Here is a 17,774-nt window from a genome sequence, read left to right as displayed (position 1 = left end):
ACTAAAACATGTGTTGTTTTTGAATGACGTTGCCCCGTTTAGAAATAAGACAGGATTAGTTATTTTTTGCAACAGGTTTACAAACTAAAACCTGTTAATATTTGGATATTTGGCTGTCCAAAGAGACCCAGGCATTGTTTTATATCCATCATAGATCTTGGTATACGCTCATAGGAAAAGTGCTTCAAACATTACCTATTTTATCCTTAAACGCCTTTATGTTTTTAATTAAATCATTATCATTGAAAGATGAAATCCCTAAATTAAATCATGAGCCAAAATTGAGTCTTCTTCCACCTCTTCTTCTCTTTTAATTTCTCCCACACTCTTCTTTCTTTCTCCCTGCTCTTCCTCTCTTATCCCTCCCCCATCTGTGGGAAGCTGTGATTGTGCGCATGTCGCCGATGAGTCAATTTGTGGAGGCAGCGTGCACACACGTGCACACACGCACACACACACACACACACACACACACACACACACACACACACACACACACACACACACACACACACACACACACACACACACATATCCTGTCTCCCACGAAGGCATCTGTTTCAGTCTGTCTCTCTGTGAGATGCAGCACCAACAGAGGAGAGAGGGCGAGACAAAAGGAGGGAGGGAAGGATAAGAAAGGAGAAGAGAGAGGAGGGAGACAGAGCAGAGAGGAAGAGGAGAGTGGAAGGACTGAGATTTAAAGAAAAGAGTGAAGAGACAGGAAGCAATCTAGAGAGGATGCTGCTGCAGCTTCTGAGGAGTTTGGGCTCGGACACAACAGAGATGCAGCATCCAAGAGTGTGAGCAGCTTCCAGTCAGTGTGTGTGTGTCTGTGTGTGTGTTTGTTGGTGTGTGTGAAGCCATGGCGAGTGCTCAGCCGGGGGTCCATGCGTTGAAACTCCAGCCTCCCTCCGTCTCTGCCACGCTGAGGAACGGGAGCAACTTCATAAAATGGGACGAGGTAAGGACAATTTACTGAAGTACTGCATGCAAAACCAAAAGAAGGCAAAGATCTTCATCGTGTTTTTAATTCACATTTCTTGACGTTAGATCATCTTTTTAATAGTGCATGTATCTGGGAGTATTATGATGAATTCCCACTTGGATTATACCCAGATGGATGTAAGAGTTGTGAGAGGAAAGGAGGAGGAAGAGGAGGTGTTGTCAGATGTGTTTACTATACGTTGTTGATTGAGCTTTGGCAGTAAGTACCTGTGGATTAAACGCCAGCAAGAATGGTGTGTGTGTGAGAAAGAGAGGGGGAGAGAGAGAGAGAGAGGTAGGGAGGGAGGGAAGGAGAGAGAGGGAGGGAGAGAAAGAGAGAGGGAGAGAGAGAGAGAGAGGGAGAGAGAGAGGGATAGGGAGAGAGAGAGAGAGGGAGAGAGAGAAACGCTATCTTGGTCAGGTTCTTTATTGCCACCTGTTGGCATGGAATCAATTAGTGTGTGCTTAAAGTGTGTGTGTGTGTGTGTGTGTGTGTGTGTGTGTGTGTGTGTGTGTGTGTGTGTGTGTGTGTGTGTGTGTGTGTGTGTGTGTGTGTGTGTGTGTGTGTGTGTGTGTGTGTGTGTGTTTAAATATGTATAAGACACACACATGCAGAACCACTCAATTGCTGTCATGTGCATAGTGCAATTGTTAGTGTGTGTGTGTCTATGTGTGTGTGTGTGTGTGTGTGTGTGTGTGTGTGTGTGTGTTGGTATGCTGATGTACGGAGCTCTGACAATGAGAAACGTGCTGTCCGGTTACCATGGTAACTGGCATGCTACCACCACCTAAACAGATTGTGTGTGTGTGTGTGTGTGAGTGTGTGTGTGTGAGTGTGTGTGTGTGAGTTAGTGAGTGAACCAATGCATTGATCCACGTTAAGTCATGAATCATACTTACCGAAGAGCTAATTCAATACACTTAACTCTGTTCATCATGATTGAACCGTGTGTGTGTGTGTGTGTGTGTGTGTGTGTGTGTGTGTGTGTGTGTGTGTGTGTGTGTGTGTGTGTGTGTGTGTGTGTGTGTGTGTGTGTGTGTGTGTGTGTGTGTGTGTGTGTGAGAGTAAATATTTTCTATGTAGAGCTGGGTTTTTATGAAAAATGAAATTGGTTGCTATGCCAACAGGTGATAACCAGGGATCTAGTTAACGATTTTCTGAGCTTTTTTTTGGATCGTTTTTCTTATTCTTTTTCTCACAAAACGTGAAGAAATTCACAGAATTTTATGAGCTCTGACATCTACTGAAATATCTCAGCAAGCTGTTCGCCAAATTCAACTTCTATTCTCTCTATTTATAATTTAGGGATAATGCAACAGTTCATTTTGAAACGCTAATTTCCTTCAGTAGGAAGTGGGATGAGATATTCTCTAAAGCTGAAACCTGTGCCGTTTTAACGACAGTGTCCTCTCTCCAGAAATATTACAGGATTTGTTTCAACAAAAAATATGTAGTGCCAAAATTTAAAAGTTAAAGGAATATTTGTATTTATTCCTCTCCTGGGACATGTCTCCATGCTCTGTGTCTCTCTCCTGGGACATGTCTCCATGCTCTAATGTTCAGAAAGCTCTTTATGTTTCTCATACTGCCTGTGCTGCAGCTCCTCTTTTCACCCTCTGTCTGAAACCAGAGCCCAGTCTGCTCTGATTGGTTAGCTGGCCGGCTCTGTTGTGATTGGTCAACCACTTAGAGATGTCCTGCCCCCTTAGCCTATCACGTACGATGTATTGGAGCTCTATCCAATACAAATGTGAGTGTTTGCAAAGTGATGTCACTATGTTAACAAATAAACAAAGGACTCTAATGGAGGCGTTTCAGGCAGCAGGGACCATTGACATGCACTAACACCTATATAACATACTACAGGAAAGGGAACCCCCCCCCCTCCCAAAAAAAGAGGACAGGGCCTCTTTAAAGTGGTGTTGCTGAGTTGGAGTTACATTTGACCTGTCACATGAAATCTCACTCACTTTGAATCTGTGGCGGTGTTCAGAAATGTCTGAACCCAAGGACGTTCAGATATTTAAGAAGAATAAATCAGCACGTCTCGATATTTGAGAAGCTGTGAGCAAAAATGTTTGACTGTTTGCAAGAAAAATGAACCTTCACGATTAATCATTTATTTCGAAGTTGGCGATTTTGTTATTTTGGGCTATGGTTGGCTCCTATAGCAATATCCTTATAAAATAAGTGCTGGAATAAAACAGTTCAAACCACACTGAGTAAAGTGTGAGCATCAGAAAGTAAAATAACTGAGCAGATATTATTTTAGAGTTTTTATCGGGGCACTAATTATCCGTATTATCTGCTCCTTCATATAGAGTGGATAGGATAAAGTGCACCTGGAGCCAATCACAAACTGTCACAGTGTGTTACTACGGCAACAGGGACAATTATCGGATGTCACGACAACTCAACTTAGTCAGTTAGAGCTGCTGTCCCCAAAATCACTCAATGTTCCCGGTTTAATGAAGCACATTTAGAGGTTGAACCTGCGCTGAATCACTGACAGGTGTGCTGTTGCATCATGGTCATTTCATATTTCCTTCCAAAATGCGAAAATCACCAGTTCTGAAATGGGATTTAGAGAATAGTGGTGTATTTTCGAGTGGCACTAATGGGGGCTTTTGATATATTGTTTGATTTGTTATTACTGTTGTTGTCTCTTCACTGGTTTTCCATTCTTTCCCTTCAGGATCTGTCCACTGTGAATCCAGTGACGCTTCACGTGGATCCTCATGGATTTTATCTCTACTGGACGGACCAAAATAAGGTTGAGCACACACACACACACACACACACACACACACACACACACACACACACACACACACACACACACACACACACACACACACACACACACGTGCACTGTCTTGAATAGCCTCTAAATGTAGGCCGAGAATGTGAACAAGCAGGATGATTAGGAGCACTTTTAGTTCATTGATTGAGTCCAAATTTGACTCCGTGTTGAGGTCTGAGCGGTCAATGCGTGCACTCTGCTCCGAGTCAAACACTCATTACAGGTTTGTTCAAATAAACCTCTTACCTCCAGTCCACTCTTTTTTCCTTACATTGATTGACACCTTTGAGTGCAGGTTGCTGAATGAATGACAGTTTTGTTTTAAATGAGACTTGATGAAATGATATATATATTATTATGATTAATAATAATATATTTGCTTACTTTGTTAAAACAATGTTGATACGGCTACGTTTGAAACAAATATTGACAAAAGTCGGAATATGTTTTTATAAGATGCTGAAACTGAAATAAAAGTACCAAAAAAGCAGCTAATAGCAAAAACCCAATGTCTGCTACTGCTTTTTGCAAAGGGTTAAGCTAATGCTAACTCCGGCTGTTGAAATAAAGCAAACTGATCATTTAAACTTTTCAACAAGATGTAAAAACAGCTTCCCTTTTCTGTTCCTATGGCTCTGGAAAACATAGCGACATCCTGTTAGCATACGAGGATGCTAACACCAGATTGTCCATACCCAGACATAAAGTAGATGTTGTTATTCCTTATGTATTTAATCAGGCAGACTGTTTCTGAGAAGCACATCAGAGACATCATATTTTGAGGGGATTCAGAATGAATTTGTTTTATTTTTTGTGAATGACCTTATGTGTTGCGTATGAAAGATATTTAATATAAGATTTAAAATATGGTTTATTTTACTGACTGTCGAAGTGGGAAATGAGTTTGTACTGTAATAAAGCAAATATGAATGTTTTCCAAGTTACAATGGGTGTTGCAAAATTCCAAGGAAAGCATGTGAGGATTGATTTACACACACACACACACACACACACACACACACACACACACACACACACACACACACACACAAACACACACCTACACCTTCTGTCCAGGTGGGCCTAAGTCCTTCACAGGAAACAGGATGTAGCCTTTAGCTCCAGCTGACATTGTGTGTGTGTGTGTGTGTGTGTGTGTGTGTGTGTGTGTGTGTGTGTGTGTGTGTGTGTGTGTGTGTGTGTGTGTGTGTGTGTGTGTGTGTGTGTGTGTGTGTGTGTGTGTGTGTGTGTGTGTGTGTTCTTCAGGAGACAGAGCTGTTGGACCTAACCTTTGTTAAAGATGTCAGAACAGGGAGGAGCACCAAAACCCCAAAGGTAACACTTTTCATTATTTACAGTATTTTCTCTGCAAATCAAATAAAGTTTCAACGAAAACACAAACAAGAATAAACAACAACACAAAGAACATCCTGTTGTTTATTCTGTTATTCTGCCTCGTCCAATAGGAGGCCAAGCTGCGGGAGCTGCTGGATATCGGCAATCTGGTTGGCCGACTGGAGAATCGCATGGTCACCGTGGTTACGGCCTCGGACCTGGTGAACGTCAACCAGCTGAACTTCATCGCTTCACAGGAGGACGAGGCCAAGGTATGAGAAGGATGAAGATGATGAGGAGGAAGAGGAGGAGGAGGAGGAGGAGGAGGAGGGGGATGATAAGAAAGAGAAGGATGTGGATGATGATGAGGAAGAGGATGAGGTTGATCAGGATGAGGAGGAGGAGGAGGAGGAGGAGGAGGAGGAGGAGGAGGATGATGATGATGATGATGATGAGGAGGAGGAGGAGGAGGAGGAGGAGGAGGGGGATGAGGATGATAAGAAAGAGGAGGATGTGGATGATGATGAGGAAGAGGATGAGGTTGATCAGGATGAGGATGATGATGAATAATTGGGTTTATTTCCGCAGGTGTGGTGCGAGGAACTGTTTTCTCTGTCTTCCAATCTGCTGAGTCACAATCTCAACAGAGACCACAGTCTGTTGAAAGCGTGAGTACACACACACACACACACACACACACACACACACACACACACACACACACACACACACACACACACACACACACACACACACACACACCTTGAAATAGTCTATCTACTTGTAGTGTATCCCCGGGTTTACAGACTTTTTTACCCTCTATTGTTTCAGGTACGTCAGGTTGACCCTCCAGCCGAACGCGGAGGGGAGGATCCCCGTGAAGAAGTGAGTCCCTGTTGTTATTATTATTAGCTTCCTGATCTTTAATCAATGCGTGTGTGTTAACTCTGAGGCACATGTTACAGTTAAGGCTCTGCAGCGGATGGGAGAGAAAATAGCCCGGCGAAATCCTTCGAGATGCGCACAAAACGAAACTTTGCTCTTTCCTGTCCCTTGCTTCCAAAAATAAACTTAATTCCATGTGCACTTGGGAAAGCAAAAACAGGGACAGGTTTCATGAAGGTGCTTAATTCAGCACTGACCTGGTAATCAACCACTGCCGGAGCATGAGACGGGATGATAAGAGTGGTGAAGGATAGCTGCGTTTCAGAAGCAAAGCATGAGCAGAATGAAGCTCAGGTGATACATATTGGAAGGAGAGGTATGAGAGGGACAAGATGGGAGTTAAAGGAGAACGTTTGCGGGAATTTTTAGAAAGCAAAGACGTTGATATTGCCAAGAGAACGTTTGTTAAACATGCCCTATTATGCCCTTTGGGGTTTTCCTTTTTTGGTAGTGTTTTTGTGCATGTAAATGGTCTGCAAAGGCTTGAATCCCAAAGTTCCTGAAACGACTCGATTGTACCCCTTTGTTTAATTCTTGAAATAGTGACATCACTATGGCACACTCAAAACAGCTTTAAAGAGGCCCTGTCTCCTTTTTTGGGGGGGTTCCTTCTTTCCTCTAGTGTGTTATAAAGGTGTTAGTGCATGTAAATGGTCTGCAAAGGCTAAAATCACAAAGTTCCTGAAACGCCTCCATTGGACTCCTTTGTTTACCTCCTGAACATAGTGACATCACTATGGCACACCTGTGCTTCTATTGGCTAGCGCTCCAACACATTGTTAGTGATAGGCTAAGGGGCGGGACATCTCTAAGCGGTTGACCAATCACAACAGAGCCAGCCAGCTAACCAATCAGAGCAGACTGGGCTCTGGTTTCAGACAGAGGGTGAAAAGAGGAGCTGCTGCACAGGCAGGATGAGAAACATAAAGAGCTTTCTGACATTAGAGCATGGAGACATGTCCCAGGAGAGACACTACATACTGATATGAACCTGGAAAGTTGCATAATGTTCTTTTTTACGTCACATTGTAAAATAGCAACGTTTTGGGGGAACTTAAAGTAAGTTTAATGGACTAAGAGGAGGACATTTGTACAGTTAGAGGAGTAAATTTGGGGTTGTTACATAGAGGTATTTTAAGAAGTCAAAACGTAGCTTGTGTTTAAGGGTGAGGTGATAATGTGGTGTTGTCATTGTGTTTTGCAGCATTGTTCGCCTGTTTTCTTCAGACAGGAAGAGAGTAGAGAACTCCTTGGAGAACTGCAAGCTGCCCTACGGACGGGTAAAGACTTCAATACGTTTCTTTATTGTTGTGATCTGCAGAAAACTGGAGATGCACATGAGCTCCTATGTCTTTTCCTAACCACTCTTCCTTTACCTCGGTGAATTGGGAACTACTATTTTCTGTAGTTGGACTGAAAGCATTTCAATATTTCACCCCAGGTTGTTTAGTCAAGCTTTATAAACAGGGGACAACATATGACTTCATTACCAAGGTTTGAATTAAGATTTAAAAAGGACAGTGAAAGGAAATGGTTCCTCAGCCTCCCCTCCACAAGTCCTAACATAAACATGAATCAGGATTAGTTCGATTTGGATGTTAAGCCCCAAGGAATTATGGGACAGCATTAGCTCCTTTCCTTCCTAAAGGATGGTCCAGTGGAACCTAAGGTAAAGGAGATGATAAACAAAGCATTGAAGCTCCTTTCCTGCCATCCAGATGTTTCAAACAGCTCTCATCATGGCTGTTACTTCTGTGTCTCTGAAAGGAAGAGAAAGAATATATTTGACCTCTGTCTCTTTCAAGCCTAACCCTCTTTTATCTCCATTTTCTATTCTATATATCGAGTCCTTTATCTGATGCTCTCGGTCCAGAATGACTCACGGTGCACGGAGGGGAGAATAAAATATCTGGGTCATCAAGTTTTAAAGCAACCAGTGAAAAGCAGATTCCCCACTTCACACTGAATCTCACATTTAATATTCCTGTGAAAGCACATTTTTATAAGAGAAGAAATAAATCAGAGCTGGGGAGGAATATTTGGTTATTTTCAAGGTTTTGAAACATGTTTTTATACAGGAAGTAGAAGGAGGATGAAACACAGTGAAGCTGACACACAGATAGTTCCAGTTCTTGCTAATTAAAAAATGTGCTGACGTTAATGTCCGTGTCCTATATTTCTGACAGGGCGACAGCATCAAACTGGAGGACTTCACGCCCGAAATCTACAGGAGCTTCTTGGAGAGCCTGTGTCCTCGCCCTGAGCTCAGCAGCATCTTCAAACTGCAGTAAGGATTATATTTTGGGGGGTTTTCTCTTTCCTCTAGTTTGTTTGTAAGGTGTTGGTGCATGTAAATGGTCTGCAAAGGCTAAAATCCCAAAGTTCAATAACATAGTGACGCCACTTTGGAACACTGGCGCTTCTATTGGCTATTGCTCCAACACATTGTACGTTATAGTCTAAGGGGCGGGACATCTCTCAGCGGTTGACCAATCACAACAGAGCCGGCCCAGCTAACCAATCAGAGCAGACTGGGCTCTGGTTTCAGACAGAGGGTGAAAAGAGGTGCTGCAGCACAGGCAGGATGAGAAAAATAAAGAGCTTTTTGAACATTAAATCATGGAGACATGTCCCAGGAGAGACACTAAATAGAAATATGGACCTGAGCAGAATGTCCTCTTTAGATGTGCAGCTCCACTGACCTCTGAGCAGCTCAAAGACTTATTACTGTTACACAAGCTTTCATGCTTTCCAAGTGTGTTGTTCTTTGCTTCAGGGTAATTTCTTTGATATGCGAAGGATGATGAATAATGATTCATCTTCTGTCCCACTTGTAGACACACACACACACACACACACACACACACACACACACACACACACACACACACACACACACACACACACACACACACACACACACACACAGGGATTAAAGAGAGGCTGTGTCTTCAACTTTGAAGTGTAAACTACAGTATTAACTCGTATTACTCTATGTTCAGCAAATACATATCATTCGCTGGAATATGTGCAACTATTTAGTCCATAAAATCTTTTTAAAAAGCAAATACCTATACCCATAAGTTCCAAGAACTAACTATTCATTCTTACCTTTTTGTCTGAAGAAATAAAAAACTTCAGTCTTTTTTTTCTAAAGCTACAAATCCTTACAATTAGTGGAAACCAGCAACTTTGATTCAGCTCTAATTCAAACAGAAACATCTTCATAGGGCTGCAATTAGCAATTAGATTTATTAGATTATTCTGCCGATTATCTTCTAGATAAATGGGGATATAAAATGTTTGGAAATAGTGAAAGAAATGTATTTAATTGTCTTGTTTTATCAGTCTAAATCCAAAGGTATTTAGGTAAATAGGATATAAAACAGATAAAAGCAAGAAATCTAGATTTTTGAGGGACTGAAATATCAATTTAAGCACCTGATTGCATGAAAACTTCTGCAATGTATTATACTAGTACTACTACACTATTTGGAAATATGAAGCTGTTTTGTGGATGTGTAGACATCCCATAATACACTGTGTGTCCTGCAGAGGGTGGGATGACCGGACGCTGTCTCTGGATCAGATGACAGACTTCATCAACAACAAGCAGAGAGACCCCCGCCTCAATGAGATCCTGTACCCCCCCCTCCGGCCTGCACAGACTCACTCTGTGATGGAGAGACACCAGCAGGACCAGGATCAGCTGAAGAAAGGTAAACACACTGAAACACACTCACACACACACACACGCACACACACACACACACACCAACCCCATTCAAAAACATGTGCAAAAGAGATTTTCAAAAGGGTATAAAATATTCACGTGTGTGTGTGTGTGTGTGTGTGTGTGTGTGTGTGTGTGTGTGTGTGTGTGTGTGTGTGTGTGTGTGTGTGTGTGTGTGTGTGTGTGTGTGTGTGTGTGTGTGTGTGTGTGTGTGTGTAGGCGTGATCTCCCTGCAGGCGCTCTCCAGTTATCTCTCCAGCGATGAGAACGGGATCATCCCTCCGGAGAAACTGGATCAGTCTGAAGACATGAGCTTCCCGCTGTCGCACTACATCATCAACTCCTCACACAATACATACCTGACAGGTACACACATACACACACACACACACACACAATTCTAAATTCATGAGATTTATGAATTCATATAACAGATACAGAATATTTAAAGTATAGGTGCAACATCATTTAGATTTGAGCTCATGTGTAATGCCTAGTTAACATGCTGCTGTAACCAAACAAAATCCTGATTTGAGATCAATAATAAAGTATATCTAATCTTAGTTAATCCTTCATGTTGTGTCACGTTCCAGCGGGTCAGCTGGCGGGCAGCTCCTCGGTGGAGATGTACAGGCAGGTCCTGCTGGCCGGGTGCCGCTGCGTGGAGTTAGACGTCTGGAAAGGACGGACGGCGGAGGAGGAACCGGTCATCACGCACGGCTTCACCATGACCTCGGAAATCTCCTTCAAGGTGTGTGTGTGTGTGTGTGTGTGTGTGTGTGTGTGTGTGTGTGTGTGTGTGTGTGTGTGTGTGTGTGTGTGTGTGTGTGTGTGTGTGTGTGTGTGTGTGTGTGTGTGTGTGTGTGTGTGTGAGAGCTGGTGCAGGGATGACTGTGGTATGTACGAAGTGGATCATGAAGTTCGCATCACAAGGATCTTCTTCAGTTGCAAAGTTTCTGAACCTGCTTTTAGTCAATATTCATCCACTCTGCATCAGATGTGTTCAAAATTACGTATAGGTAAATTTGAAAATCCTTCCTGTTTCTCCTGACCTGCACATTTGATAAGCTTTGTTTTTAATTTTTCAGGAAGTGCTAGAAGCCATTGCAGAGTGTGCCTTCAAGACCTCACCGTTCCCTGTCATACTCTCCTTTGAAAACCACGTGGACTCGTGAGGACCTCCTTATTACCTTCTGATTCATGTGATCAATGATAGAGATGGATTTGAATTTGAGATTAATATCTATCTATCGAATCTTTTTGTCGCCATCAGGTCGAAGCAGCAGGCTAAGATGGCTGAATACTGTCAATCTATTTTCGGAGACGCGCTGCTGATGGAGCCTCTGGACAAATACCCTGTAAGTCACACACAGGAAGAATGTGGCATAATGCATTTAATTACTCTTAGAAAAGTGTGTTTTAAACTAGCCACCTTTATGGATTACACCAATCATCTTCATTGTGTGTGTGTGTGTGTGTGTGTGTGTGTGTGTGTGTGTGTGTGTGTGTGTGTGTGTGTGTGTGTGTGTGTGTGTGTGTGTGTGTGTGTGTGTGTGTGTGTGTGTGTGTGTGTAGGTGGAGGCGGGCGTCCCCCTGCCCAGTCCTCAGGAGCTGATGGGAAAAATTCTCATCAAAAACAAGAAATCCCACAAACCCTCCGCCAACACGGACACCAAGCGACTGACGGACCAAGCGGCCAATCAGAGCAACGAATCGGCGTCTCCTAGCAACAACACGGGAGGTAAGAAAGACACAAGACAAAAGGACTTCTTCAGCCTTTAAATCCATCTGAGATCTACTGCCACACACTCTCAGTCTTTGTAGGAACACACAGAACAGGGGGCAAGGAGCCGGGATGTTTCAGGGCTGCAAAATGTTTCAAATGCACACGAGTAAAGGGGCTGCCATCTCTAGACGTCAGGAAGGAGTTTAGGGTCCAGTGCCTTGCTCAAAGACACCTCTGCAGGGGCAACTGGCACCTCTCCAGCCACCAGTTCACACAACAGATTGTTATGTATGTCAAAAGCCAAAGAAATGGTTGATTCTTCCAAACAAACGTCTCAAACATGCACACTTCTTACTGGGGCTGTGAGGGGTTGCAGTCATCTTCCAATCAGAAGGTTGTGGGATCTATTCCAGACCCTCATGTCGAATTTTTCTTGGACAAATGAAATATTGCTCTACTTTACTAGAGTGAAATCAAAGTGTTTACAATAGTGATGTCAGTTAAATTTGGTTTGCACTCTTCCAAAATATGAAAATGTGAAATCATCACTTTTTTAGTTGGTATTCAAAGCAGGTAATTATCCATAACAGCTCCAACAAATCTAAATTACACATTCCTATTCTCATTTTTCATTGCCATGTAGTGTCTGGGTAATCATTTAAATTATGTTTGATCAGCTGTTTTCTTGTATCTACATTTTCCCCATAAATTGTATTCATTCTTAACCCAACCTTTGACCGTTTTCTTACCAATGCGATGTGAAAATGTGTTTTAGAAATACAGAAAATGTGTATGTAAATTGTATATAGATTTCTTAAAGCGAACATATATTTCCTCAGGCAGAAATCCACGTTATTATTCAAACACACCACATAAAAAAAAGTTGATGCAAATTCTACGTACGAGAATCTTCTCCGGTTACTTTGATGAAACTGGAGTGTGTGTGTGTGTGTGTGTGTGTGTGTGACGGTGTTTTATTCCCTCTTTAATCCGACACACAGTGTCAGCCGAACACACAGGGTCAGGTTTACAGCTGTTTGATGTTAACAAACGAAGAAGAGTGGATCAAGAGACGATGAGGATGAAGACTTGTTTAACTTTAATTTTAACAGAGATGGAGGCTGAGAGTGAGGAAGAGGATGATGATGAAGATGATGATGGTAAAAAGGTCAGTGAGGCCGAGGGCCGCTCACTGAATGTCAAAATAAATGTGTTGACTTTCATTGTTTTGTTGTTTATTTGACAGCCATTGTTGTTTTATGTACTGTAGATGTTGTTGTTGACACTTGCTGATGTTTCCTGTTGTGTGTGTGTTATTTTTGAGTCCTGTTCTCACGGTGTAGTGTTGAGGATATTTCCTTTTTCTCGTCCTAAATGTTTCAGTGGGTCTAAGCTTTAGCCTCACAAGCAGTGATCACTTAGTTTGAATCATTGTGTTTACATTAAAAGACAACACTCTTTAACTCCAGAGTAGGTGTGTATCTGTCCTCCTGTTTGCTGCATATTGTCAATTCACACAAATGAAAAATAAAGGTACAAAACATAAGGTAACAGTAGACCAGGTCATGTGCATTGGAGTCCCACAGTAATTCAAACACTTAGGTCCCGATATATTTATAAAACTCAAATATTTATAAGAGGTAGAGATTTAGGTTTTTAAATAGTCCATCTTTTTCAACTTATATGGTGTTGGGAATTCTGCAGAATACATTGGCTTTGCAATTCATTTTTAGAAAACCTAGTTTAAGATTAAACTTTCATTATATCAAAGAAAATGTATATTTCAAAGGAAATCTCCCAAATCCTAATGTTTAAAGGTCTATATTTAGGAAAATAAAGGCAAAACTTGACCCTTTTTTTGCATAATTGAGGGTGGATACAAAAGAGGCAACGTTTTGTAAAACTTAGAAACAAACTGTCATAAAATGTCGATTACTTCCACCCTAGAGAAAACAAGAGCAGGGCCGATCATAACATGAAAACAAGGTCATCTTCACAGAAATGTACAAATAACAGCAAGGAAGGTCTGAGGTGGTGTGTTTTTAAATGTGTGTGTGTGTATCTGAACATCTACACGGAAGTTTTGTTTCACTCTTGTTTTATGTTTGTGTTTCTGTCATATAATGATAATACTGATTCAACTGTCGTGTCCTGACTACAATTGTTTGACCCAAATCCATCTGCTGAAACTTCACTTTCAACATCACCCCAGTACATGCATCCATCAGACCATTAAACCACAGACTTAAATATAAGAGAACTTTTCTATCCTGTCTATCTGTGTCAGGGCTCAGCCGAGCGGGAGGCCGTGGCCACAGAGGAGATGTCCACTCTGGTGAACTACGTCCAGCCAACCAAGTTCAACTCCTTCGAAGCTTCAAAGAGTGAGGAAAAGCTGTTCACACACTCACATTGTGACATCACTGTGTAACACATGCTCGTCTATTGGCTAGCACTCAAACACAATGTACGTGATAGGCTAAGGGGCGGGACATCTATAAGCAGCTAACCAATCAGAGCAGACTGGGCTCTGGTTTCAGACAGAGAAACCAAGGGCAATTGCTGAAAAATATTAATGTCTTTTTCTATGTGTGTGTGTGTGTGTGTGTGTGTGTGTGTGTGTGTGTGTGTGTGTGTGTGTGTGTGTGTGTGTGTGTGTCTGTGTGTGTGTGTGTGTGTGTGTGTGTGTGTGTGTGTGTGTGTGTGTGTGTGTGTGTCTGTGTCTGTGTCTGTGTCTGTGTGTGTGTGTGTGTCTGTGTGTCTGTGTGTCTGTGTGTCTGTGTGTCTGTGTGTGTGTGTGTGTGTGTGTGTGTGTGTGTAGAGGCAGCCCGTTGTTACCACATGTCGTCCTTCGTGGAGACCAAAGCTCTGGAGCATCTCACAAAGTCACCGGTGGAGTTTGTGGAGTATCCTTGGCAACGGTTACCGCAGATACGCCGCTCCATGGCAACCGCTTCCATACTTTCTGTCCCTTCTCTTTCCTTTTGAGTGATGCTTCTTTTCATTGGTATTTTTAAACCTTCACAAGTGTTTCGCTGTCCCTGAGTTGCTGTCAATATGATTTTTTATAATAAAACGTTGTACAAGAATATGTTTTATTTTAATTTCTTCATAAATGACACCGTTTCAGAAAAGCTTTAAATATTTTGTACATTTTAGGTTTGTTAAGTTTTAGTATATTTGAACCTGTACATATAAAGTCTACATAAACAATAAAAAATCATTCTTTTAATAAAATGTAGTATTATTTTTAGTTTGGTTTTTATTTGTATAATTATTATTATTATTGTTATTATTATTATTATTATTATTATTATTATTATTATTATTATTGTTATTATTACTATTATTATTATTATTATTATTATTATTATTATTGTTATTATTATTGTTATTATTATTATTGTTATTATTATTATTGTTGTTATTATTATTATTGTTATATTATTATTATTGTTATTATTATTATTGTTATTATTATTATTGTTATTATTGTTGTTGTTATTATTGTTATTATTATTGTTGTTATTATTATTGTTGTTGTTTTTATTATTATTGTTGTTTTTATTATTGTTGTTGTTTTTATTATTATTATTGTTATTATTATTATTTATATATTGTTTTTTTATTAATCAAAAATAATGTCAAAATAATATGGTTATTATGTGTTTTTGTATTTATTTATTTGTATTATTACTATTTATATTTTATTGGTATAATTATTATTTTTAAATTAATCATAATATTTTTTTAAAGTATTCTTTAATTATTATTTTGATTGTATTTATTTGTATTATTATCATTAGTTATTATATTGTAAGAATTAGTCATATCTTTTATTTTCTAATGAATTCTTTTCTTTTTCTCTGGTCTTAAAGATGTCTTGCTGTATTTTTGATCTTTGAAATTAAATATTTAACATAACAGGGATACAGAAATATTTTAACTCACCTCATAATTGTTCTTAACCTTACATTAATTACCCAGATATAATAAATCCCAGCTGAGCCGGATCTACCCAAAAGGAACCCGAGTGGATTCCTCTAACTTCATGCCCCAGCTCTTCTGGAACGCCGGCTGTCAACTCGTGGCTCTCAATTACCAGACTATAGGTGAGCATTGAGTATTGAATGTGTTAAAGTCAACATTTTAATACAAAAGAGCAGTGATTTTGAACCTTAAATATAAACAACATGTGATTCTTTTTAAAATATTTAGGGATAAAGAGGTATGTCCCAAAAACAAGCATTTAAATGCACTAGAGAATATGGGAGAATAATCTGATTAATTTACTCTAATGAAGATTAAACATGACGATTAATTTAATAGCTGCTGTTAATTGATAAAATAATTTGTTTAGGGGCAAGTAGGTTTCCTCAACCATAGTGAAACATAGTCAGTGTTTTACAATTTATCAACAATACACTGTTTTTGTTCCAGATTTGTCCATGCAGCTGAATCTCTTCATGTTTGAGTACAACGGTCGCAGCGGCTACAGACTGAAGCCGGAGTTCATGAGGCGGCCGGACAAACACTTCGACCCGTTTGCAGAAAACACGGTGGACGGCATCGTCGCTAACACCCTCTCTGTGAAGGTACTGTCCTCTGGTTAAAGGGGTACTTCAGGGGTTTTGAGGTGGGGTTGGTTGAGGTATTTGTCTAAAGTTTGACACTTATGTGGACAGGGGTAGCAGCAAACTCATTTAGGATATTTGCACTGCTTTAACGCACCGTCGAACAACCCTCTTCGGCGGGAAAATTAAGTTGTTAGATCCATATAAGCTCATGCATGTGTGTTATCCAGGTGATTTCAGGACAGTTCCTGACTGAGCGGAGGGTGGGTGTGTACGTGGAGGTGGACATGTTCGGCCTTCCTGCAGACACCAGGAGGAAAGCCCTGAAAACTAAAACGTCTCAGAACAACAACGCCATCAACCCGGTGTGGGACGAGGAACCCATCATCTTCAAAAAGGTGAGTGTTACTCTGATTCATCTGCTGATAGCTCTTCCTCCTACTTCCTGAGGGAAAGACATCCATTAGTGTAGCTAGCTCCCACCAGCAACTATCCTGTCACCAGTGCGATGATGGTGTGACTCTGACTCTCTGACAGGTGATTCTTCCCACTCTGGCCTCGCTGAGGATCGCTGCTTTTGAGGAAGGAGGGAAGTTCATCGGTCATCGGATTATTCCAGTGTCTGCTATCAGACCAGGTACTCTTTCATGCCACTTTAACTTCCTCTCTGTCTATTGTGAATCCTTGAAGGGTCAGTGTGTAGAGTATAAAGAGGAATTTATAGGCAGAAATGTAATATTATCGTGTTAACCTTCTTATCAGTCAAACTTCAGACCGTTGGTTAATCTTCTTTCAGGTTATCGTTACATCAGCCTGAGGAACGAGAAGAATCAGTCTCTGATTCTGCCAGCTGTGTTCGTCTACATCGAGGTCAAGGACTACGTCCCAGACACCTTTGCAGGTAAATAAACAAAATAAAGTAACTACCTTTCTGTAGAAAACCAACACTGAGTTGCCTAGGAACAAATATAATGTATTTTAAATGAAAAAAATTGCAACATTTTTTTTTTCTGACCAGAATTTTTCCAATTTTAAAACACGATCAACATCAAGAATATTCCACAGTATTTAACGACGATATGCAACTAAAATGCTTTGAAAGCAGCAGAAATTTAAATCAGAAACTTAAATATGACCGTGTCCATGAAACTGCACTTACAACTCAGTATTTACCTATTCAATATCTTTATCTCTAAACATACACTTCCTCTCCAGATGTGATCGAGGCTCTGTCCAACCCGATCCGATACGTGAACCTCCTGGAGCAGAGGTCCAAACAGCTGGCCGCTCTGACGCTGGAGGATGGGGAGGAGGACACACAAACTGAGGTGAAGCTCCGCTGATTTATTATATTTAAGTTGGACACATTTGTCCTTACATTTTGACATAACCAAGTGAGCTGCTTACACTTTTCCCCCAAATATGATGTCAAATAAAAATCTAGAGAGAGAAAGGAAAAAGTAAAGAGGGAATAAACCTTTTTTCTTTTGAAGTATGATGACATTAAAGATAGCCCTCCTTCTTGTTGTTATTTGTTAGTAAATGTGTTTGTTTTTTTGCTCATTTGGATGAAATTCTGCTTTTTTTATTCAGGATGAAGCAGATACCTGTGCAGAGCGTAAGGCTGATCTGAAACCAGCTCCTCAGGAGAATGGGTTAAGCCCCGCCCCCGG

The 17,774-nt window shown here is 40.8% G+C and overlaps 1 protein-coding gene across 2 annotated transcripts in view; it reads left to right on the top strand.

Annotated features, from left to right (window-relative positions):
* Nucleotides 1-538: 538 nt before the first annotated feature.
* Nucleotides 539-17,774, top strand: part of LOC134859199 (1-phosphatidylinositol 4,5-bisphosphate phosphodiesterase beta-1-like) — a 21,660-nt gene continuing 4,424 nt past the window's right edge. Inside the window, exons 1-24 of one of the 2 annotated variants that reach the window (XM_063875553.1) lie at nt 539-961; nt 3,681-3,758; nt 5,055-5,123; nt 5,255-5,395; nt 5,712-5,791; nt 5,955-6,008; nt 7,273-7,348; nt 8,255-8,355; nt 9,624-9,787; nt 10,021-10,167; nt 10,395-10,552; nt 10,890-10,972; nt 11,075-11,159; nt 11,377-11,542; nt 12,640-12,695; nt 13,815-13,911; nt 14,349-14,433; nt 15,515-15,639; nt 15,968-16,122; nt 16,332-16,499; nt 16,639-16,738; nt 16,898-17,002; nt 17,317-17,429; nt 17,695-17,774. The exon at nt 17,695-17,774 is cut by the window's right edge and continues 71 nt beyond it. In XM_063875553.1, the coding sequence (XP_063731623.1) occupies nt 863-961; nt 3,681-3,758; nt 5,055-5,123; nt 5,255-5,395; nt 5,712-5,791; nt 5,955-6,008; nt 7,273-7,348; nt 8,255-8,355; nt 9,624-9,787; nt 10,021-10,167; nt 10,395-10,552; nt 10,890-10,972; nt 11,075-11,159; nt 11,377-11,542; nt 12,640-12,695; nt 13,815-13,911; nt 14,349-14,433; nt 15,515-15,639; nt 15,968-16,122; nt 16,332-16,499; nt 16,639-16,738; nt 16,898-17,002; nt 17,317-17,429; nt 17,695-17,774 (2,585 nt within the window). In that variant the 5' untranslated portion in view covers nt 539-862. Of the gene's footprint in view, nt 962-3,680; nt 3,759-5,054; nt 5,124-5,254; nt 5,396-5,711; nt 5,792-5,954; nt 6,009-7,272; nt 7,349-8,254; nt 8,356-9,623; nt 9,788-10,020; nt 10,168-10,394; nt 10,553-10,889; nt 10,973-11,074; nt 11,160-11,376; nt 11,543-12,528; nt 12,696-13,814; nt 13,912-14,348; nt 14,434-15,514; nt 15,640-15,967; nt 16,123-16,331; nt 16,500-16,638; nt 16,739-16,897; nt 17,003-17,316; nt 17,430-17,694 lie in introns of both variants that reach the window. The other variant, XM_063875551.1, reaches the window with a different exon arrangement.

This window comes from Eleginops maclovinus, chromosome 22, assembly GCF_036324505.1.
Source record: "Eleginops maclovinus isolate JMC-PN-2008 ecotype Puerto Natales chromosome 22, JC_Emac_rtc_rv5, whole genome shotgun sequence".
NCBI classification, from domain to species: Eukaryota; Metazoa; Chordata; class Actinopteri; order Perciformes; family Eleginopidae; genus Eleginops; species Eleginops maclovinus.
The sequence above is the reverse complement of the archived record's forward strand: the minus strand, read 5'-3'. Positions and strand labels throughout refer to the sequence as shown.